The sequence below is a fragment of the Balaenoptera ricei genome, chromosome 3 (assembly GCF_028023285.1).
Source record: "Balaenoptera ricei isolate mBalRic1 chromosome 3, mBalRic1.hap2, whole genome shotgun sequence".
In the NCBI taxonomy this organism is placed as follows: Eukaryota; Metazoa; Chordata; class Mammalia; order Artiodactyla; family Balaenopteridae; genus Balaenoptera; species Balaenoptera ricei.
The window spans coordinates 154,524,750-154,548,461 of NC_082641.1; the positions used below are offsets into that span (position 1 = coordinate 154,524,750).

Genomic DNA, 23,712 nt, shown 5'->3' on the forward strand with positions numbered 1-23,712 from the left:
CACTTTCAGAATGTTCTAGTAGACTGAGTTTACTTTTAGTTGTCTTTGATGAAACAGTCACTATTCTACTCTCTTTCTTAACAGAAATGTGTTTTTTCAAAGACTCACTTTTAATTGCTTTATTAACCAAAGAATTCTTTTGCCCAATTCCTTTGCTTTTCTGCTTTACAGGTGAGTCAGAGCAGGAATGCAGGTCCTTCCCAGGTTGTTTCTTAGCACAGTATTTTTTGGTTTATTCACCTGCTTTGCTCATTTTCTCTGAAGAAGACCTGCTATTTCTAGATAATTCCTCTTCTTTTCTTTGACTTCCAGTTCCAGAAATGACGTCTGCTGAAGGGAGAACATGTTCTAGCAATGAAATCTTCAAAAGACTCCTGCTGCTGCTCTGTGACTGGGACCCCCAGGTTGTCTTTGGAAGTTTCTAAGGCCTCCTGAGTAGAGACTGGGACATGGAAGGAGTCGAGAGGCAAAGGAAGCCCAGCATCACCTGTAATTTTCTGAAACTGGAGGGAAAGACAAAAGACAAGACAAAAATTCAGTGATGAACAAAGCCAACCATTAAAAAGTAGAGTTCAAAACGTCAATGTTATTCTGTGATCTTATTATTAACACAGTAATTGATTATTCAGAAGATTTCAGAGCCAGTTTTTTTCTAATTATATCTTGCCAAGTGATTCTCAACTTAACCTAGCTATATCCAAGGCTATGTCTGCTACATTTTCAGACTTTGGTGATTGGGGTAGTTATTACCCATTTCCTTTCCCTCACTAAAAATGAAACCCTACTCTGTAAGAAAATTAATTTCTTTTCTATCCTCCAGGCACATGTAAACAGTATATAGTTTGTGACCAGACTGTGTTCTCAAGCTGTCAGTTCCCAAGACCAGTCTGAGATTGGCTGAGGTGGGTGAAGGGGGCTCCAAGTAACGCTAGAGGAAAAGCTGACATGTTTCCCCTCCCATTCCCATGACCAGGTGAGTCACTATAATATCTTACGTATTAGCTATGTCAAGATTACTTATTTTAAAAATTCTGTCAATACGTGTCCCTTCATTAGTGTTCCTTCATTGTAAGCTGACTGCATACAAATAGAAACCTAGATAAAATATGAATAGAATAGACATTTATACAATTTAAAATTTGGAATATTTTCTGTAATGTTTTCTTTCTTCATTAAGGAGAGTTTGCTTTAACTCATAAATTTTCTAAAGAACTTCCAGTTTTCTTATGTACAGCAATACAGTATCATGAAATGGGCCCACATTTACTAATCTCAGATTTGGAGAGGACTCCACAGTCCTCTAGCTCCCGAGCATGTGAACTATTAGAGACCGACCATTATTATTTTCTCTCTGACTTGGTCATTTCCTTTTTGCTAATCACTCTTAGAATCATTAAGTGCTGTCCTGTCCACTTACTTGGAGATTCTGCATTTGTACTGGGGCACTCTGCTTGGATTCTGATTTTTCTTCTTCAAGTGCCTTCTTTTCTTCTTTAGGTGGACTGCTAACAGTAGAATTCATCTGGGGACGACCTAGTAAATGAAAATCTGACTGATCTATACCAGCCATTGTGGCAAAATTGTTCCCGGTTGAGAACCACTGACCTATATCTTCCCTGAAGATTAATAATAATTTTTATGTCTAAGACAAAAATAACTTTAATTCAAACTTATCAAACAAGCAAAATAAATGAAAGATAGGAAAATTCTTATCCATTCCCAAGTATTTTCAATGGACACTGCCTTCAATTTAGTCTTCACAAAAAACTATACCTACTAATTACTCTGTCTACAGGTTACTCTTTTATAATGGGCTCCCCACTCTACCAAAGCAGGCTGCCCTATTTGCATTTCTTAAAAAATTTAATTCCTCATTTTAAAACGTCAACTATATTACCGATAATTATACTAAATTTGGCTAAATATGGCCACGTAAGTGATGAAAATCGCTCCAGTTCCTCAGCAAACTACCGTTATAGTCGCAAAGAGAAGAATGCCATGAAGAGAAATGAACTAACCCAGCATCTTTAAGGAGATCCAAGAAAGCATGGAACTTCTGAAAAGAATTCTCAGTGCTGCCCAAAACACCTTCCTCATCCAGGATCATGCTTGTCAATGAGTGGGCATGAAGGCCTTCAGACAAAGAGAATTTTATATTTCTTAACTGGGCATTTTCATGTTCCAGCTATAAAAGAAGACTGAAAATGTCTGACATGCTTTTTTCTCATTGTCATCAAAAGTAGTCTTGTCTAGTTTCAAGGAACAAAACTAAAACACTCAAAATGTAATTAACCTGTAATTAACCTAACTCGCCACCAGTAAAGACAGAGACCATATCACATTATAACCAAAACCCCCAGGCACCCAACAAAGTTTCCTATATAACACTTAGCTGGTACATAAATAAACCAAAGTTATCGTTTTATTAATGATCTTTCACAAAAGATCACATTTCTAACTGGTTAAATTCATAATGGAGCCTCATTCCACATTAGAAAATTACCTGCTTTAAGTTTCCCTTAAATTAGAAAGTGAATTATAGAATCTGATTTGAACAAAACATATTACAACTCTGCTGAATGTTAAGAATTAACTTTAGTGAGCATACTATCTAATGCTTACGTTTAAAAGTCCTAAATCATACCCAACCCAATTTATTAAATGTACGATCACCAATATTTTCTTTGGCTTCTTGAAAATATTCACTCCCGTGCACTCTTCCCCTTCCGCTCATCACCTATGCACTTAAAACCCCTATAAGCTCAACTCTAGTATTTCTCAGAAAGGCTGTTATGTTCATGATGCCCCTTTTGCCTTATATAAGCAGGTGCTCAACACTTATTGAATGAGTGTCCGCCAATCCAACGGATGCACTTTGAAAAATTCCTCCCTACGTTCAACCTATGATAAAGTATATTTAGATGGAACTTTTTAGATTATGCCCTGCTTTCATGCACATTACCTAATGTAATTCTTATAGTATATATTTTTATCTTGCATTGCATTCGTACAAGTTTTCCAATATCTTAAATTTATTTAAATGATTCACTTTCCTAATTCATTGCCAGGAGAGTCTCATCATGTCTTTTATGCTACTGTATATACAGTATATGCACAAAAAGTGCTTTCTTGAATCAAAGAATCATGAACAGAAAATAAGCTAGTGTCATATGAAAGCACACACACACACACACACACACACACACACACACACAAAATGAGATTTTCACATTTTTAAAAACATGCTTTCTGGAATATAGATCATATGATCACTAAATACCAGTAAATGCAAAAGTCCATATGATACAACCAATTTGCAACATATTACAGTTTTAAAGTTTACAAACTGTGTGTATGGCTTAAAATCAAATCAAAATAAAACGAAAACACTCTCAAAAGTCTAAGAAATTGTTTGCCTCATTGACTCATTTATCAGCCTTAAGTCTTATTACTCTTTCCTCCTTTAACTGCTTTAGGCACTCCTCCAGTTTTTCCTAAACAAACAGAGTAAATATTATAACTAATTCGTAGTATAATATCCAAAAGCCTTTCCAGCTGTAGGACTCATCAGAATTTAGGGGCAGAGCCAGAAGTGAACTCAGGTTTTAGTCTGCTACTGGTAATATCATACCATGCTAGTGAAACGAATTATCAAAATCTATCAAATTAGCATAGTAAAGATTTATTTAAATTCCACTTTTTCCAACATAAATTTGTGGCAGCCCACCATAAAAGGCATATGCGTATAACATAGCAAGTCAGAAATAAATAGTTAAGACCAAGAAAGAAAACTTCTATTTTTATTTGTGGGTCTCTTTATAGTAGGAAGTCCTATTAATGAACATGCTTAATATACCTGAATTGCATAATTGCAGATTCAAAAGCATTTTTTTAAAAAGTAATCATTTTTAAAGCAATTTACAGTCAAGCACTGTTCCTGGAGTTCCCTGGGCATTAAATAATCTAATCATCAAAACCCTAAGAGGGGGGCTTCCCTGGTGGCGCAGTGGTTAAGAATCCGCCTGCCAGTGCAGGGGACACGGGTTCGAGCCCTGGTCCGGGAAGATCCCACATGCCGCGGAGCAACCAAGCCCGTGCGCCACGACCACTGAGCCTACGCTCTAGAGCCCCCGTGTCACAACCACTGAAGCCTGCGTGCCTAGAGCCCGTGCTCCGCAACAAGAGAAACCACCGCAATGAGAAGCCCGCACACCACTAGGAAGAGTAGCCCCTGCTCGACGCAACTAGAGAAAGCCCGTGAGCAGTATCAAACACCCAGCGCAGCCAAAAATAAATAAATAAAATAATTTATTTTAAAAAAAACCCTACGAGGAAAGAACAATCACTAACTCCATGTTATTTTACAGATGAGGGAAACAGAGGCAGAGAAGGAGAGTAAGTAGAGCAGCACAGCCAAGGTGACACCACTAAGTAGCAGAGCCACACTGTGGACTCAGGAAGCTGGGTGCCGTTCCTGTTCACGGAGGTGGTAGTCTTCCCACTCACCAAGGTCAATCAAATAAAATGAACACTGATAAGCTCTCTTAGAAGTTTTAGGAACTAAGACACTTCGGTCCTTGAAGTGGGGACACTGCTTGCAATAGGCAGAATTCTAACAGAGCCCCTAAGACTCCTACTTATTGAAGTACACAAACCTTCCACTTAAACAATCAAACCCTAAATCTGGGTGCTGTAGTTAAGGGATTTTGCAGACGGAATTAAGATTCAAAATCAGTTGATTTTTTAAGATAGGGAGATTATTCTAGGTGGATGTGACCTACTCAGGCACCCCATGAAAAGACTTGAACTCTTCCTGAATTGAAGTACAAAAGGGACAAGAGGGAGACCCTCCATTGTTGGCTCTGAAGAAGTCCAATGCTGCGGCAGGGAAGGCAAGCGAGAGGCCTCTAGGAGCTGAGACCGTCCCCCGACTGACAGCCAGCAAGGAAATGGGGACCTCTGTCCTGCAACTGCAGAATCTGAATTATGCCAACAAGCCGAAGAAGCTTGGAGGCATTCTTTCCCAGAGCCTCTGGATGCTAACACAGCCAGACTGACATCTTGATTTCAGCTCTGTGACCCACACAAACTATGGTGAACATCCAACATTTGGGGCTCAATGTTTACACTTAAATTTCACGTGCTTTAACACTCTCAGGAGGGAACCCACATGTTCCCGTGTGTATCTGAGCAGGAAACCCAGTCACGCTGTGCCTGGACTTCTGACCTGCAGAACTGTGAGCTAGTCAAATAGGTATTGTTTTCAGTCAGTGAGAGTGTAGTAAAAGAATTAATATTCTACTCAACCTCCAGGTTCGTGGACAAAATAAATGACTGTCATTGTTTTGGGCCACTGTTTCGGGGTGGTTTCTTATGCAGCAATAAACAGTCAGAATACCTATACTTATGAAAACAGTAAGGTATATTTATACATTTTAACTGCTTTGAACAATCACTTAAAGAATGAGGAACTCTATTATATGCCATCATTGGGAGAGGAACTGGTATCACTTTCTGGAGAGTAGCTTTTGGTACCTAACAACAATCCTACATCAGGAGTTTACCCTAAGAAAATTAAAGATGTGGGCAAAGATTTATCTACCAACATGATGTCATAAGATTGTTTATAACCAAACCCTAGAAGAAAGCTAAGAGCCTCCAAATTGGGATTGGTTTCAATAAAAATAGCTCACCGTATGAAGGAATGCGCTGTGAAGCCACTAAGAAAAGAATGACAAGAGGTCTCAGCCAGAGTTAATGAACGGGCTTCAGGAGTTCTACATTCAAAATATATCTGTGCGTTTCTCCTGGGAGATGATGCATAAGCTTAATCAAATTCTCTGATGTAGAAGAGTATTTAGTGACATGGCAAAATATTTTTGATACTTTTTGAAGACAAAAGAGCAGATTAGGTGTGTGTACACGCAGAGGTGGCTTTTATTTCCTTCAATAAGTTGTTCACTGTTTTCAAAGATTTGCTCAATGAACATATATTTTTATATTCAGAACATGTTTAAAAAATTGAGAGTCTAAGAACTTCAAATTCTTTAATGTTTCATTACTAAAGCCAGTCAAGTTTTCAATGGGAAAAAAGGGGAAAAAATTGCAAAATTCCTCTACTTTTAACATAATGGTTTAATCAATCTTCTAAAACTGATTTCAAAGAAATTCTAAACAAATAAGCAAACAAACAAAAAACCCTCACCACAGTCAGAGGAAAGTAGACTAAAATTCCTGACTGGTTCTAAATAGCACATCAAAGTGCAATTACATGAAATAGTTTCTCCCTCTAATGGAGGGAATTAGAACACAGTGTGAAATTTTTGTGAAAAAGTGTACCCCTCTCCTACAAAGTATTAATAATTCATGTCCCTTATGTGGAAATATGGAACCAAAAAAGTTAGAAAGTAAAATTGCTTGATATTCTATTACTTAAGTAAGACTAATGATAAGGCTTTGGAATAATTTTCCTTCCTGTCATCTGCTCTCCTTCATCCCTTCTGTACACTGGCTAGGGTGATTTATCTGGGACAAAGCTCCCATCATATTGGATATCAAATTTTATGTTCAACTTTTCTCCACTTAACATTGAAATCAATCATTTCTCATATAATCAGGGGATTCATAACCTTGATTTTTTTTTTTGTGGGCTACAAAATATTGCACTGAGTGGGTTTACTGGTTAACCATTTTACACATTTAAATTCTTTCCAACTTTTCAATATTATAAGACAAAATAACCGTTTTTATGCATGAAGGCTTTTTTCCATATTGAGAATAACATTCTTACAATAAATGCATAAAAATGAGTTTGAGATCAAAGCAAATGAATATTTTTAAGGCTCTGAGGTACCTATCTCCAAACCGCTTTCCAAAAGATTTCTGAGATTTTATACTGCCATCAGCGATGTATCACTTGGTATATAACCTCTACTGTAACTGTTGGCTTACTTCCTCACCTAGAGTGCAAGTTATTTGAAGATAGGGGGTGTATTTTATTAAGTGTTTATCCCCAGCACCTGTGCCTAGCACAACGTAGATGGTCAATAAATAATTGCTTAATAAGGAAAATCCCTGCCAATACAAGATGTACGTGTGTGAAAGACAGACTGTGTGTTTTTCTCTAACTGGATAGATGAAAACTTGTCATCTTCTTTAATGTGCAATTTTTTGGCTTATAATTAGTAATTAAATTTCTCTTTTATATTATATTGTAAAAATTCAGATTCTCTGAGGCAAATGGGCCTGGCACTACCCATTAGCTATATAACCTTGGACAAGTTCTATAACTCTAGGCCTCAACTTCCTCATCTATAAAATGGAGATAAGCTCCCATATCACAGAGCTCTTGTGAGGATTACATGAGTTAAAACACATAAAATTAGAAGAGTGCTTGGTACACAGCATATGTTCAATTAATGCTGAATGAATGAACATGTGAACGCAAGCAGTAGTGAAGGGCTTAAAATGAAATAGTCTCATCCCACTCCCACATCCAGCACTCAAGAAGCGACCGATTCTGTACACAGGTTTTTAATTGTAAAATACGATATGTGTACTGAGAAGTGCACAGGACAAAACTGTCAATGTGACAAATCAAAAGAGAATACTTACATAACCACTACTCGAATCTGAAAGTATTGATACTTGTCAGCATCTCAAAACCCCCCCATATCGTTTTCTCATCACAAGCTCCTTCCCTCTTCCCGGTTAAACACCATCCTCATTTCTGAAAATCATTTCCTTTAACCTGCATGCACCCCTAACAAAAGAGTTTAGTTTTGTCAACGTCTAACTTTATGTAGAGGATCATAGTATATGAAGTCTTTTCTATCTTATTTCTTTCACTCAACATTGGTTTAAAAGATTCATCCGCATTGCAGCCTGTAGCTCTAGTTCATTCAGTTTTATTGCTTGATAGTTTTCCCACTGTATGAATACACATAATTTATTTAATTTTTGACTCTTGATGGACATTTGGGTTGTTTTCAGTTTGTGCTAATGCAAATCATGGACAGGAATCCTGCTGTACCGGTTATTCTGGTGCATTTACACAGGGCGGGGGTGAGGGCTGCTGGGTCACAGGCTATTTATATACCTTCAGTTGATGGAGAGTGCTAAATGCTTTCCAAAGTAGTTGTGTCGATTTATACTCCAGTATAAGCAGGGTAGAAGATTCCCATAGTACTCCAGGTCTACAATACCTGATACTACCAGACTTTATTTATGTATTTGTCAATCTGATTGGCATGTAGTTTCATTGGTTTTGACTCACTTTTCTCTTATTACTTGATGAAGTCGTATACTTTTCTGTGTGTACTGGCTGTTTGGATTTCCTTTTTTATGAGGTTGACGTCAACTATTGTTATTTTTTATTCTTATTTTTTAAATTATTATTTATTTATTTTTGGCTGTGTTGGGTCTTCGTTGCTGCGTGTAGGCTTTCTCTAGTTGCGGCGAGCGGGGGCTACGCTTCATTGCAGTGGCTTCTCTTGTCGTGGAGCACAGGATCTAGGCACGAGGGCTTCAGTAGCTGTGGCACGTGGGCTCAGTAGTTGTGGCTCACAGGCTCTAGAGCGCAGGCTGCGTAGTTGTGGCGCACGGGCTTCATTGCTCCGCGGCATGTGGGATCTTCCTGGACCAGGGCTCGAACCTGTGTCCCCTGCCTTGGCAGGCAGATTCTTAACCACTGCGCCACCAGGGAGGTCCAACTATTGTTATTTTGAATTCTTCTCCATTTCCAAGTAATACTCTAACATGACTATTTTCTGACTAAATTTGAGGCATTATCTGTTGACTTTCTGATTTACTAAGTAAGGGTTTAGTTCCTTTACACTCTTTCCTATGTCCACACTGCTCAGTAAAGTTATGTCATCATTAGTTATTCCACTGCTCATGATCTCTTTGACTTTAGTGATATACTTAAAAACCTACATTGTTGATCCACTATAAACTCTCTCAACGTCACGCTTTGTAAAATGAGGACATTCATACCATCTTCCCTTTTTTCTACCTCCTGTCTACCTTCCAAACCTAGCTTTTACGTTGTCAAAGTTGAAATTTATATTCTGTTCTATGTGCAGTTAAGTCTTCTGTCATTTGAGAGTCAGTAGGGAGTAAGGTTTAAGAGAACAGGCAGAGAGCCTAAACTCAAAGCCTCGATCCAACCCTAAATTCGGTACAGCCTGGGCAAGTTCCTTCCCTGTCTTAGCATCCTTTTCTCAAAAGTGGGAATGATATTAGCACCAACCTCATAAGGCTATTCAGAGGATTAAATGAGTTAATATATGCAAAAACACTTAGAGCCTAACATATACTAAGTACATACTAGTACACAATACATTTCAGTACATACCAAGTTAATACTAATACATACTAAGTATAGTTTAGGTTAGTTATTTGTTATTACATGCAAGTTGACAATAAAAGCTACAAACCAAGACAGTATTGCCATTATTACAATTAAATTAATATTGCCCACTGCAGATGTACTGTGTCTCTGTGTATAGACTACACCTCGTTCCATACTGTGTCAGTGTCACTGCCCTTGTGCAGGGTGACCACATACCCCAAGCCACCTTGGGCTGTTCCAGTTTATACCTGTTGTCCTGATGTTACAGCATTAGAGCGCCTCCTTACACTATTGAAGTGTAAGGAGTTTGGACAAGTTCTGGTTTGGACAACAAATTAGATAGGTGGTCGTTACCCCTGTGTGTCACTGAAAACGGGGGCATCTATAGTGTCAAGTTTAAGTGGATTCTTCTCTTCCTCACCAATAGTCGGTTAAAAATCAACCATAGTTTAGTTTGCTTCATGTTTATGTCAGTATAGCCTTTTCTCCTCTGGAGTTCAAGTTCCTTCTCCTCTTCCTCTCCCTCCTCCCTTCCAACAGTGCCTAATACCTAGTAAGTACAATATGCCTCAAGGTGTTTCTAAGCTCTCAATCACACAATCAATGGAAGCCTCTCCAATCTAGACTAGCTGCTCTCTGCACTGAATCCCCTATTACCTTCCTTCTTGGTTTATTGCCTCATTTTGCTGGATTATTTCTATAAATAGCTTAAGGTGTAGCACAGGAGGTAAATTTTTCAAATTTCTTTTTGTACAAAATATCTCATTCAGCCTCCACTTATGACTGATAGTTTGGCTGGATACAAAACCCTAGGGTGAAAATTATGTGCTGGAAAAATTTGGAGGTATCTTTCTAATACCTTCCAGCATCCATGGTGCTGATGACAACTATGATAAAGTCAGATTTAAAATTTTTTTTTTTAGGTGACCAGTATTTTTCTCTCTGGAATGGATGTATCCTCTCAGTATTTTATTCTACTTTTCTTTTAATTAATTAATTAATTTATTTTTGGCTGCATTGGGTATTCATTGCTGCGCAGGCTTTCTCTAGTTGCAGTGAACGGGGGCTACTCTCCGTTGCGGTGCACGGGCTTCTCATTGCAGTGGCTTCTTCTGTTGTAGAGCACAGGCTCTAGGCGTGCAGGCTTCAGTAGTTGAGGCATGCGGGCACAGTAGCTGTGGCACATGGGCTTAGTTGTTCTGCGGCATGTGGGATCTTCCCGGACCAGGAATGGAACCCATGTCCCCTGCATTGGCAGGCAGATTCTTAACCACTGCGCCACCAGGGAAGCCCAATCTATTTTAATTTATTTTTTCAGTATTTTAAAGTTTCACAATGAAGGGTGCCTAGGTATGAGTCTATTCTTGTTCATCTTGCTCAAAACTTGAGTAACTATTTTCAATCTGAGGCCTGATGTCTACTTTCAGCTGTGGGGAATTTTGTTGCCCTTTGACAGCTTCCCTCCATTTTTTGTCTGGGTCTGGAGTTTCTAATGGTAACATGTTGGATATCCCAGATGCAGCCTCTCTAACATATGGCTATCACATTTTCCATTGTGTCGTTCTTTTTTATATACTGAGAAATTTTTAAAATTCCTACTGAATATATTTCAGCAACCATATTTTCATATCCAAGACACCTCTCTTGCTTTCTGACCATTCTCTTTTTAATTAACACCCTAGTCTTATTTTATAGTTGCTAGCTCTTTTTAAACCTCTCTCAGGATACTAATTAGGGTTTTTTCTTAAATTATTTTGTTCCCTAAATTGTCCCCAGTCCTACCAGGATATGTTTTCACTCTTTTCCCCCCCTCTCATGTTGTAAGCTTTACTCAACTATCAGGCAAATGACAGTTATTTTCTATTTAAGAATGAGCGCAGAAAGCTCCCTGAAGTCAACGATTGATTGGCTTCTTATGCAGGAAGAAGTGGGGAGTGACTGTAATAGGATCCCCCCCAAACACTCTTTTCTAGGGTGTAAAAACTCACACTAGCTGCCCTAGTTCTCCCCAGTTTCACTGTGTTCAAACTTAAAATCATCTCACTTCAGGAGCGTGAGGGCGGGGCTGGGAGTCCACTCCTCCAAACACAACCCTTCAATGAGCTCCCCTATTTCAGTCACACTTTTAACTAACTCCACCCTCTCTCCTACATGCGCATCAAAGCATGAAGCTACTTCTGCAGGTGGGGTCAGAATCCTCCTCAGTTGCAGGTGGTACCTGTGCATATTCTAGGTGATGCTTTTCCTCTGTTCTACTGCTTCAGTTTCACACTCTTCCATGTGTCTTCCGTCTTTCAAAACTATGTTGAAATCTCTTGACTGTTGTTGGCTTATGTACTTAAACACTTTGATACCATCCTTGTAGTGTCTTGTCAAAACGGAGAAGAGCTGCAAGGGTTCTCAGTGCATTCTGAATCTGCTATTCTGTGGTCCCAGTGTTTAAAGTTCTTGGTCTTCCCCAGTCTATCACTGCTTTTAGAAATACAATCTCCTGTTCTACTCATGAAGGAAATGAATACAACACATCTAAAATGACAAGGAATGCGGGTTAGATGCTCTCGGGTCTTGTCGTACTCTGCAATTTACTAAGAAATCACTTATGTGCTACAAATTGTAGGTGCTCATTTATAAAATGAAAGGGGGTAACTCTACATGAACTATAGATTTCTCCCACTGTAACATTTCATAATTTTCTAAGTTTTCTTAAAATTTCTCTATATTATCATTAATTTTAATTAAAAACATAAAAATCTAACATTCTCTTTTGAAAATCAAAGAGTAATTACCATAGTCCTACAATAATGGGATAATTAGTTCTGAAACCTGTCAAGTTTCATGTTTCATACGAAAAGAGAATCATATTAAATAATTTTTAAAAATTACACATGGACTTTGTAGCACAAAGACAAGGTTCCCCCAAATGGTATTCCCTTATTTACTAGAAATGTTCAGCTCTGCATTAAAGTTGAAATAAAACAAATATATTATTTTTGAGGTGCAAAAGTTTCTTATGAAAATCAGTTTTTCTTTTCTGTCCGTACAAACCAAAGTATGGAATCACATTAGATGTCAGGTTTATTAGGGAATATAATGTAGCTTCTTGAGGTTTTTTATTTTAGGAAAGGAGAATATTAACATCAAAACTTTTTTCAACTTTACTTTTATTTAAAATGAGGCCATATTTTCCTCTTATAAAAAGAGAGTTCAACTAGAACTGTCAATTTTCTCATCTGTAAAACAAGAGCACTGAATCAGCTGACTATATTCATTCAGAACTCAATTTCTTTATCTTATGATCACTAAGGTTCTCCCTAAATCGAATATCCTAAGGTTCTAAGGAAAGGAAACTATATTACTAACGACATGTTTTGATTTTTATTTCTTAGAGTTCAAATGTCCACCATTCACCTTGGTCTAAGCTTAAGGAACCATTCAAGGGGATACAATGCAGATGGGAGGAGAAGACAGAACCCTCACTCAAGCTGTGCAGTGTTGCAATCAGGCTTCCATTTGAAAAATAATCTTCTCTATAGCTTTAAAGTGATAACTTCGTACCTGTAATGCTTCTTGTTTCAAACTGATTTTCTCTGGCTCTTCCTGAACACTTTCTGAGGAATCTTCGACCTCTTCGATTTCTGAGGAGGAAGGACTCTCTACCGTCACAGTCACAGGAAATTCTGATGGACCTGAGTGTCACAAGAAGAAGATAGGAAACCACAGAGTTGTTAAACTGAAGTGCAAAGAAAGAAGACAAGATTGTATAAAAGATAACACAAGCCAGATACCAAATATCCAAATATTAGAGGACATTTAACAAAAGTGATCTGACGTATCATTGTTTATAAATGTCTCTCACTGCTCCTTAGTCTAAAACAGGCAATGACTAAGTAAAAGTACAGTAACTTATTTTTGCTATGTTACTGTACAGACCTCTGTTGTACATGGTTAGGATTAGTAATGGGAATTGCCCATATTATTTTATTAAGTTTCTTTCACAGAAGCCAAGTGAAGAGCCAAGATAAACATTTTTTCTCAGATCAACTTTATACTGCAAATGAAAAATTTATTCTTTACCATCAGACGAAAACAGTCTGGAAGCAAATGTAGTTTTTCGGAGGAAAATACATCAGTAAAGGGACTGATGAATAATCAGAAAGTCAACATATCTAAGCTGTGAATAACAGACGTTAGAATTTTAAAAAATAAATCACATACACATACGCAACTAAAACTGACCCATCAAAAATTTCACCTTCTCATCACCCTTAAGCCAAAACTAGGGTAGCAGTAATACAATTCTCCTGTCAAGCTTCACTGCCACTGCAATGTTGTTCCATAGGACATTTCCAAACATTTAAAAACTGACCTGGCCACAACCCCATAAAAGTCTACAGATCATACAGAAGTGTGCTGGGATTATATAACTACGCAGAAGACAAGTCACTAGGACATCGTTTTCACAACAAGCAGCAAACCTGCAGCAGAGGAAACTCCCAACAGGAGAACGAGGCGCACACCCCTCCCTCTGGGCATGCAAGCGCAGGACTGACACCCAAGGTGCTCTTCTCTCAACCTCAGCAGTGGTGCCTTTCACAGAGCAACTATGCGGTCTCCCAAGACCACTGGGAAGGAGAATCTGATACTGACAGTACTAGCTTGCCATGAGGCCATAAGCGAGGGAATGTGTGTGGCCTTGGTGAGAGAGCAGAAGTTTGGGAGATGTTGCTTTATATTGGCTTTCAGATCAGGAATTTTGTACATACGGCCTGCAAACAACATTTCTTGAAAACATATGAACATTCTTGAGTATGACAGCTCCATATGAGGGGTCAGAAATGGCAGTCAAGTTCGTTTCACTGGGTAACAGCTGATTTGCAGACTGGAGAACAGGCTTCCTTGTTCACAGACATAACCACAAGGCTGCCAGCTGTGTGAGAAATCCACACAATTACACGGTTGCATTGGGAGAGCAACCAGACAAGTTTTACATGGATTTATTTCAGAGAGGGAAATGCTTCTTGTAAGGCTCTGTCAGCTTAAAAAGCAAAAAGAATGACCACCCACCTTTCCCAATTCAACCCCTACATATCATAAATATGATAGCTACATACCTGCACCTGATTACATACATCACGAGCTTTGATGAATGGAAAGCCCTTAAAAAGATATCAACAAAACGAAGTTAGATCTTGATGTAAATACATCACCAGTTAAATCCAGTTAATACAACTATTTAGTATTATGTACAGTATCCATACAGAATTGTGTATAAAAATAAATAAGCTCAAAAGAAGGACCTGGAGGGCTCTGCTACGGAGAAAACTGAACAGAATTCAGCCGACTGGCTTGGTGATAACTCTCTGAACTGCTGAGAGGCCCCTTCAGCTCCTATGTTCAGGATGGTTGAGATTTCAGTCTCACTTCTTTAAATGGTGATATTAATCGTTCTCTAATTTACCACTCTGTGTGACGAGGATGGACCTGAGATTAAGTGTCTCACCAAGAAGATAGGAAACCACAGAGTTGTTAAACTCAAGTGCAAAGACTGGGGATTCAACGCTATAGTTTATGCAACAGCAATTCACATTACCATTTGCAAAAAATTAGTTGGTTGTCCAATAAGGATTATAAACATCCATTTAACATGAGCTACTGAACAGATACTTTACACAGTAACTCCTTCAAGTACTATTTAAAATCAGTTCTCTTTGTTTTCTTAAGCAATTGTTAACCCCCAATTTCATGAATACTACCAAGTAAGTCACGTGAAAATCATCTAGAGCAATCTATTTCACTTAGCAAGCCTAAAGCTATAATTCAACAATTTTATTTACTGTTCTATGACAAAAATTACTATGAACAGCTATCCCCTGGATAAGTAATCAGCTAAAGCTAGTTTGACTCACTAAATCTGATTTACTGAGTTAATAAGCCAGTTGATTTAGAATAGGTCTAATGCAGATTTCTCATCCATTCTGCATTAAACTGCTTCCCATGCCTAAAATGTCTTTTTTCCCATTCGTACATATCCAAATTCCTACTTCTGTGCTGTAGGGCTTGGCTCAACTACACCTGCCTTTAGTGAAACTTTTCTCACCTGCACAATTGGAGATAATTTTAGTCTCCTCATGACTCCCACGGGGTTACCTCTGTTGTGACACTTGAGAAACAACTTGAAACTCCCAATTACTTTCTGTTTTTCTTCCTTAGACGGCTCATTAGGCAGAAGCCATGTGTGAGTTATCTTCTTTCCTCTATAGAAAGCACCAGAGACCGCCCACGTAATGGAAGTTCCAAAATAAAGAATTCTGAACGACTGAAAAAGACAGGGAATGCAAACACATTACCTGTTGCTTTTTGCACGTTCTGCAGTACGCCACGGCAGAAAACCAGACACACCAGGTGGTAGAGGTTCAGGACCATAACATTCTTTACCAGCAGAGTGTTTCCTTCCATTACTTACAGGTTTCTTTGTGGCCAATCCTATGTTTGACAAAGCACGAAAGAAGGAATCAAGATGCACCAAAGGTCTACAGAGCAACTCTCAAAAGTGTACAGTTTGAAAGGAATCAAACAGGCACTGGACAATGATGCCAAGGCCATTAAAAAAAGGATCGTTTTGTAAAAAGGTTTTACATAAGCCAGCATTTTTTAAAAATATAAGTTCTCTACACTAACAAGTTATTTTAACTAAAACAAAAGTATTGAGATGTGCAGAAATGGAAAAATAAAATTTTTAAAAATCCCAAAGTATGATACATTTTATGTATCATGCAGAAACACTCAAGTTTATTGAATCTTAGAACACCTTTGGCATTTCTGAATCTCAAGGATAGCGAAACACAGGTACACCCATGACTTCTGCCAAACAGAATCTGCAGAATTGGACCAAAATTTCAATTTAAGATGAATTTTTCTATGTAAAAACAGTAAAAGTTATAAGACTGCAAGTTGCTGGGTGGTAGGTGAGTCAATGTTACTCTCCTATAAGCCTGTCAGCCTTCACTGCTCCTTTGATTTCATATAGAAAACAGACAAAAAAACAAATGAAACCCACTGGATAAAGGAGTGAAATGTGGAGACTTATCCTATATTTCAGCAGTAAAGAGGCAAGTATCTTTATATGAAATATTTGGTTGCAAAAACTAGACCTACGTGTTAATATTTTATTTAGAACAAGCCATATATTAAAATTCACATTTAAATATTTAATTTGAATTTACTGAAAACAAACATCATAGGTTAAAATGGTTATTTTTATCCTTCAAATCTACTATTTCATGTTATTTTATTTATTTATTTTAATAGATCTTTATTGGAGTATAATTGCTTCACAATTCTGTGTTAGTTTCTGTTGCACAACAAAGCAAATCAGCCATATGCATACACATGTCCCCATATACCCTCCCTCTTGAGCCTCCCTCCCACCCTCCCTATCCCACCCCTCTAGGTCATTGCAAAGCACCGAGCTGATCTCCCTGTGCTATGCTGCTGCTTTCTACATTTTAGCAGCATTAGGATGGAGTGTAAAATAGAGTGTATGTGGTAATATAGGATAAATATTTCATAGAGTGTAGCTTATTGATAATCACCACATGATTCTGTGTGATTTAACATGCCTCTTAAAAATATATAGGAGCTCAGTTCTTTTTGTGCTATTTTATTTTGTTTTTTAACTTAATTACCCTCCAAAAAAGATGTCTGTATGCATGTGGTTTGTATGTGTATACCCTTCCTTTACTTTCAGAAACTAATGCAAATACATTTGTATTAAAAATTTTTTTAATTATACTTTTTGTGTTAGGAGATAAAAAAAATTTTCTAATAAAAGTTCCCGTCTTTTTTAGGCATACATAACTACAATATAAATGTGACACAATTCACACCATTATCTTACCCCTATACTCACCTGGATCTAAGTATATACCCAGCTATTGATTTGGCTTACCTCTATGTCTCCAAATAACTGAGGCAAATACAAAAAATAGACCAAGAAATAAAATTACTCTTAAAATACCTCAATGAGCTTGTATACTTCAGTTACATTTCCACTTTGTTTAATCACGCTAAATAAAAAAAAATTTTTAATTGTATTCTCATTCCATGATGCCGTATTATATACCGCCAGGTACTAATATTACAGAATTCCTAATATGTTTCACATATACATGTTTTATTTATATATGTTTCCATTTCTAATATTATAGCAAAAGGCAACTTAGCTATTTTAAGAATGCTTTACATATCATATAAATTTTTAATAACAATATGTAATTAGTGTGATACCACAAATCTTAACTTCTTTGTATGTACTATTTGATTATTAAAATATCACTGTCTTGAAATAACAATTGGCAGACAATTCATAAGCTTTTTTTTGACTTCATAAACACTCTTAACAACTTCTATTTAATACACTATTGTCCAAGCAAGTTGATTAATGGAGAATCAAAAACATACATCTTTAAGTAGAAAAAGAAAAGTTGTATTTATGAAGATGTTTACAATAGTTTATTTTAGGTTATTTCCAATTTTTCACCAATTTAAAAAATGGACCAATTCAATGAAACCTTCTGAATCCAATGTTAAAAAGTATAACTATGAAAGAAAAAAAAAAGTATAACTGTGAATCAAAAATTGAAATTTAGTATGAAAAGATAAGAATGGCAAATTATATTGAAGCTATGTGGAATTATGTTTATAGACATCAGGAGGAGAAAATAAAAATGTAAACAGTGGGAGGAACCAAGATGGCGGAGTAGAAGGACGTGCTCTCACTCCCTCTGCGAGAACACCGGAATCACAACTAGCTGCTGGACGGTATTCGACAGGAAGACACTGGAACACACCAAAAAGGATACCCCGCATCCAGAGACAAAGGAGAAGCCACAATGAGATGGTAGGAGGGGCGCAATCAGAGTAAAATCAAATCCCATAACTGGTGGGTGGGTGACTCACAGACTGGCAAACACTTATACCACAGAAGTCCACCCACTGGAGTGAAGGTTCTGAGCCCCACGTCGGGCTTCCCAACCTGGGGGTCCGGCAACGGCAGGAGGAATTCATAGAGAATCAGAGTTTGAAGGCTAGTGGGAATAGATTGCGGGACTTCGACGGGACTGGGGGAAACAGAGACCCCACTCTTGGAGGGCGCACACAAAATAGTGTGCGCATCGGGACCCAGGGGAAGGAACGGTGACCCCGGGGGAGACTGGACAAGACCTACCTGCTAGTGTTGGAGGGTCTCCTGCAGAGGCAGGGGGTGGCTCTGTTTCACTGTGGGGATGGTGACGCTGGCAGCCGAAGTTCTGGGAAGTACTCCTTGGCGGCGTGAGCCCTCCCAGAGTCTGTTATTAGCCCCACCAAAGAGCCCAGGTAGGCTCCAGTGTTGGGTTTCCTCAGGCAAGACCACCAACAGGGAGGGAACCCAGCCCCACCCATCAACAGTCAAGTGGATTAAAGTTTTACTGAGCTCTGACCACCACAGCAACAGTCAGCTCTACCCACCATCAGAGCCTCCCATCAAGCCTCTTAGATAGCCTCAACCACCAGAGGGCAGAGAGCAGAAGCAAGAAAAACTATAATCCTGCAGCCTGTGGAACAAAAACCACATTCACAGAAAGACAGACAAGATGAAAAGGCAGAGGGCTATATACCAGATGAAGGAACAAGATAAAACCCCAGAAAAACAACTAAATGAAGTGGAGATAGGCAACCTTCCAGAAGAAGAATTCAGAATAATGATAGTGAAGATGATCCAGGACCTCGGAATAAGAATGGAGGCAAAGATCGAGAAGATGCAAGAAATGTTTAACAAAGACCTAGAAGAATTAAAGAACAAACAGAGATGAACAGCACAAGAACTGAAATGAAAACTACACTAGAAGGAATCAATAACAGAATAACTGAGGCAGAAGAATGGATAAGTGACCTGGAAGACAGAATGGTGGAATTCACTGCTGCAGAACAGACTAAAGAAAAAAGAATGAAAAGAAATGAAGACGGCCTAAGAGACCTCTGGGACAACATTAAACACAACAACATTCGCATTATAGGGGTCCCAGAAGGAGAAGAGAGAGAGAAAGGACCAGAGAAAATATGTGAAGAGATTATAGTCGAAAACTTCCCTAACATGGGAAAGGAAATAGTCACCCAAGTCCAGGAAGCGCAGAGAGTCCGATACAGGATAAACCCAAGGAGAAACACGCTGAGACACATAGTGATCAAATTGGCAAAAATTAAAGACCAAGAAAAATTATTGAAAGCAGCAAGGAGAAAACGACAAATAACATACAAGGGAACTCCCATAAGGTTAACAGCTGATTTCTCAGCAGAAACTCTACAAGCCAGGAGGGAGTGGCATGATATACTTAAAGTAATGAAAGGGAAGAACCTACAACCAAGATTACTCTACCCGGCAAGGATCTCATTTAGATTGGATGGAGAAATCAAAAGCTTTACAGACAAGCAAAAGCTAAGAGAATTCAGCACCACCAAACCAGCTCTACAACAAATGCTAAAGGAACTTCTCTAAGTGGGAAACACAAGAGAAGAAAAGGACCTACAAAAACAAACCCAAAACAATTAAGAAAATGGTCACAGGAACATACATATCAATAATTACCTTAAACGTGAATGGATTAAATGCTCCAACCAAAAGACACAGGCTTGCTGAATGGATACAAAGACAAGACCCATATATATGCTGTCTACAAGAGACCCACTTCAGACCTAGGGACACATACAGACTGAAAGTGAGGGAATGGAAAAAGATATTCCATTCAAATGGAAATCAAAAGAAAGCTGGAGTAGCTATACTCATATCAGATAAAATAGACTTTTAAATAAAGAACGTTACAAGAGACAAGGAAGGACACTACATAATGATCGAGGGATCAATCCAAGAAGAAGATATAACAATTATAAATATATATGCACCCAACATAGGAGCACCTCAATACATAAGGCAACTGCTAACAGCTATAAAAGAGGAAATCGACAGTAACACAATCATAGTGGGGGACTTTAACACCTCACTTACACCAATGGACAGATCATCCAAAATGAAAATAAATAAGGAAACAGAAGCTTAGAATGACACAATAGACCAGATAGATTTAATTGATATTTATAGGACATTCCATCCAAAAACAGCAGATTACACTTTCTTCTCAAGTGTGCATGGAACATTTTCCAAGATAGATCACATCTTAGGTCACAAATCAAGCCTCACTAAATTTAAGAAAATTGAAATCATATCAAGAATCTTTTCTGACCACAACCCTATGAGATTAGAAATGAATTACAGGGAAAAAAACGTAAAAAACACAAACACATGGAGGCTAAACAATACGTTACTAAGTAACTAAGACATCACTGAAGAAATCAAAGAGGAAATAAAAAAATACCTAGAGACAAATGCCAATGAAAACACAATGGCCCAAAACCTATGGGATGATGCAAAAGCAGTTCTAGAGGGAAGCTTATAGCTATACAAGCCTACCTCAAGAAACAAGAAAAATCTCAAATAAACAATCTAACCTTACACCTAAAGGAACTAGAGAAAGAAGAACAAACAAAACCCAAAGTTAACAGAAGGAAAGTAATCATAAAGATCAGAGCAGAAATAAATGAAAAAGAAATGAAGGAAACGAGCAAAGATCAATAAAACTAAAAGCTGGTTTTTTGAGAAGATAAACAAAATTGGTAAACCATTAGCCAGACTCATCAAGAAAAAGAGGGAGAGGACTCAAATCAATAAGATCAGAAATGAAAAAGGAGAAGTTACAACAGACACCGCAGAAATACAAAACATCCTAAGAGACTAGTACAAGCAACTCTATGCCAATAAAATGGACAACCTGGAAGAAATGGACAAATTCTTAGAAAGGTATAACCTTCCAAGACTGAACCAGGAAGAAACAGAAAATATGAACAGACCAATCACAAGGAATGAAATTGAAACTGTGATTAAAAATCTTCCAACAAACAAAAGTCCAGGACCAGATGGCTTCACAGGTGAATTCTATCAAACATTTAGAGGAGAGCTAACACCCATCCTTCTCAAACTCTTCCAAAAAATTGCAGAGGAAGGAACACTCCCAAACTCATTCTATGAGGCCACCATCACCCTGATCCCAAAACCAGACAAAGACACTACAAAAAAAGAAAATTACAGACCAATAGCACTGATGAATATAGATGCAAAAATCCTCAACAAAATACTAGCAAACAGAATCCAACAACACATTAAAAGGATCATACACCACGATCAAGTGGGATTTATCCCAGGGATGCAAGGATTCTTCAATATACGCAAAATGTGATACACCATATTAACAAGTTGAAGAAGAAAAACCATATGATCATCTCAATAGATGCAGAAAAAGCTTTTGACAAAATTCAACACCCATTTATGATAAAAACTCTCCAGAAAGTGGGCATAGAGGGAACCTACCTCAACATAAGAAAGGCCATATACGACAAACCCATGGCAAACATCATTCTCAATGGTGAAAAACTGGAAGCATTTCCTCTAAGATCAGGAACGAGACAAGGGTGTCCGCTCTCACCACTATTATTCAACATAGTTTTGGAAGTCCTAGCCATGGCAATCAGAGAAGAAAGAGAAATAAAAGGAATACAAATTGGAAAAGAAGAAGTAAAACTGTCACTGTTTGCAGATGACATGATATTATACATAGGGAATCCTAAAGATGCCACCAGGAAAGTAGTAGAGCTAATCAATGAATTTGGTAAAGTTGCAGGATACAAAATTAATGCACAGAAATCTCTTGCATTCCTATACACTAAGGATGAAAAATCTGAAAGAGCAATTATGGAAACACTCCCATTTACCATTGCAACAAAAAGAATAAAATACCTAGGAATAAACCTACCTAGGGAGACAAAAGACCTGTATGCAGAAAACTAGAAGACACTGATGAAGGAAATTAAAGATGATACCAACAGGTGGAGAGATATACCATATTCTTGGATTGGAAGAATCAATATCGTGAAAATGACTATACTACCCAAAGCAATCTACAGATTCAATGCAATCCCTATCAAATTACCAATGGCATTTTTTACAGAACTAGAACAAATCATCTTAAAATTTGTATGGAGACACGAAAGACCCTGAAGAGCCAAAGCAGTCTTGAGGGGAAAAAACGGAGCTGGAGGAATCAGACTCCCTGACTTCAGACTATACTACAAAGCTACAGTAATCAAGACAATATGGTACTGACACAAAAACAGAAACATAGATCAATGGAACAAGATAGAAAGCCCAGAGATAAACCCACGCACCTATGGTCAACTAATCTATGACAATGGAGGCAAAGATATACAATGGAGAAAAGACAGTCTCTTCAATAAGTGGTGCTGGGAAAACTGGACAGCTACATGTAAAAGAATGAAATTAGAATACTCCCTAACACTGTACACAAAAATAAACTCAAAATGGATTCGAGACCTAAATGTAAGACTGGACACTATAAAACTCTTAGAGGGAAACATAGGAAGAACACTTTTTGACATAAATCACAGCAAGATCTTTTTTTTTTTTTTTTTTTAAACAAACTATGCTGGCTATTTTTTTTTTTATATTTTATTTATTTATTTTTTTATATATTTTTTTTTGGCTGTGTTGGGTCTTCGTTTCTGTGCGAGGGCTTCTTCTAGTTGCGGCAAGCGGGGGCCACTCTTCATCGCAGTGCACGGGCCTCTTCAGTATCGCGGCCTCTCTTGTTGCAGAGCACAGGCTCCAGACGCGCAGGCTCAGTAGTTGTGGCTCACGGGCCCAGTTGCTCCGCGGCATGTGGGATCTTCCCAGACCAGGGCTCGAACCCGTGTCCCCTGCATTAGCAGGCAGATTCTCAACCACTGCGCCAGCAGGGAAGCCCCAGCAAGATCTTTTTTGATCCACCTCCTAAAGTAATGGAAATAAAATCAAAAATAAACAAATGGGACCTACTGAAACTTAAAAGCTTTTGCACAGCAAAGGAAACCATAAACAAGACGAAAAGACAACCCTCAGAATGGGAGAAAATATTTGCAAACGAATCAACGGACAAAGGATTAATCTCCAAAATATATAAACAGCTCATTCAGCTCAATATTAAAGAAACAAACAACCCAATCCAAAAATGGGCAGAAGACCTAAACAGACATTTCTCCAAAGAAGACATACAGATGGCCAAGAAGCACATGAAAAGGTGCTCAACATCACTGATTATTAGAGAAATGCAAATCAAAACTACAATGAGGTATCACCTCACACCAGTTAGAATGGGCATCATCAGAAAATCTACAAACAACAAATGCTGTAGAGGGTGTGGAGAAAAGGGAACCCTCTT

The 23,712-nt window shown here is 38.0% G+C and overlaps 1 protein-coding gene across 1 annotated transcript in view; it reads right to left on the reverse strand.

Annotated features, from left to right (window-relative positions):
* Positions 1–421: 421 nt before the first annotated feature.
* Positions 422–23,712, reverse strand: part of LOC132363421 (centrosomal protein of 78 kDa-like) — a 37,832-nt gene continuing 14,541 nt past the window's right edge. Inside the window, exons 2-6 of the mRNA XM_059919123.1 lie at positions 15,450–15,668; positions 14,464–14,508; positions 12,908–13,038; positions 2,019–2,133; positions 422–503 (exon numbers count right to left, since the gene is read on the reverse strand). Of these exons, the coding sequence (XP_059775106.1) occupies positions 422–503; positions 2,019–2,133; positions 12,908–13,038; positions 14,464–14,483 (348 nt within the window). The 5' untranslated portion in view covers positions 14,484–14,508; positions 15,450–15,668. The remainder of the gene's footprint in view (positions 504–2,018; positions 2,134–12,907; positions 13,039–14,463; positions 14,509–15,449; positions 15,669–23,712) is intronic.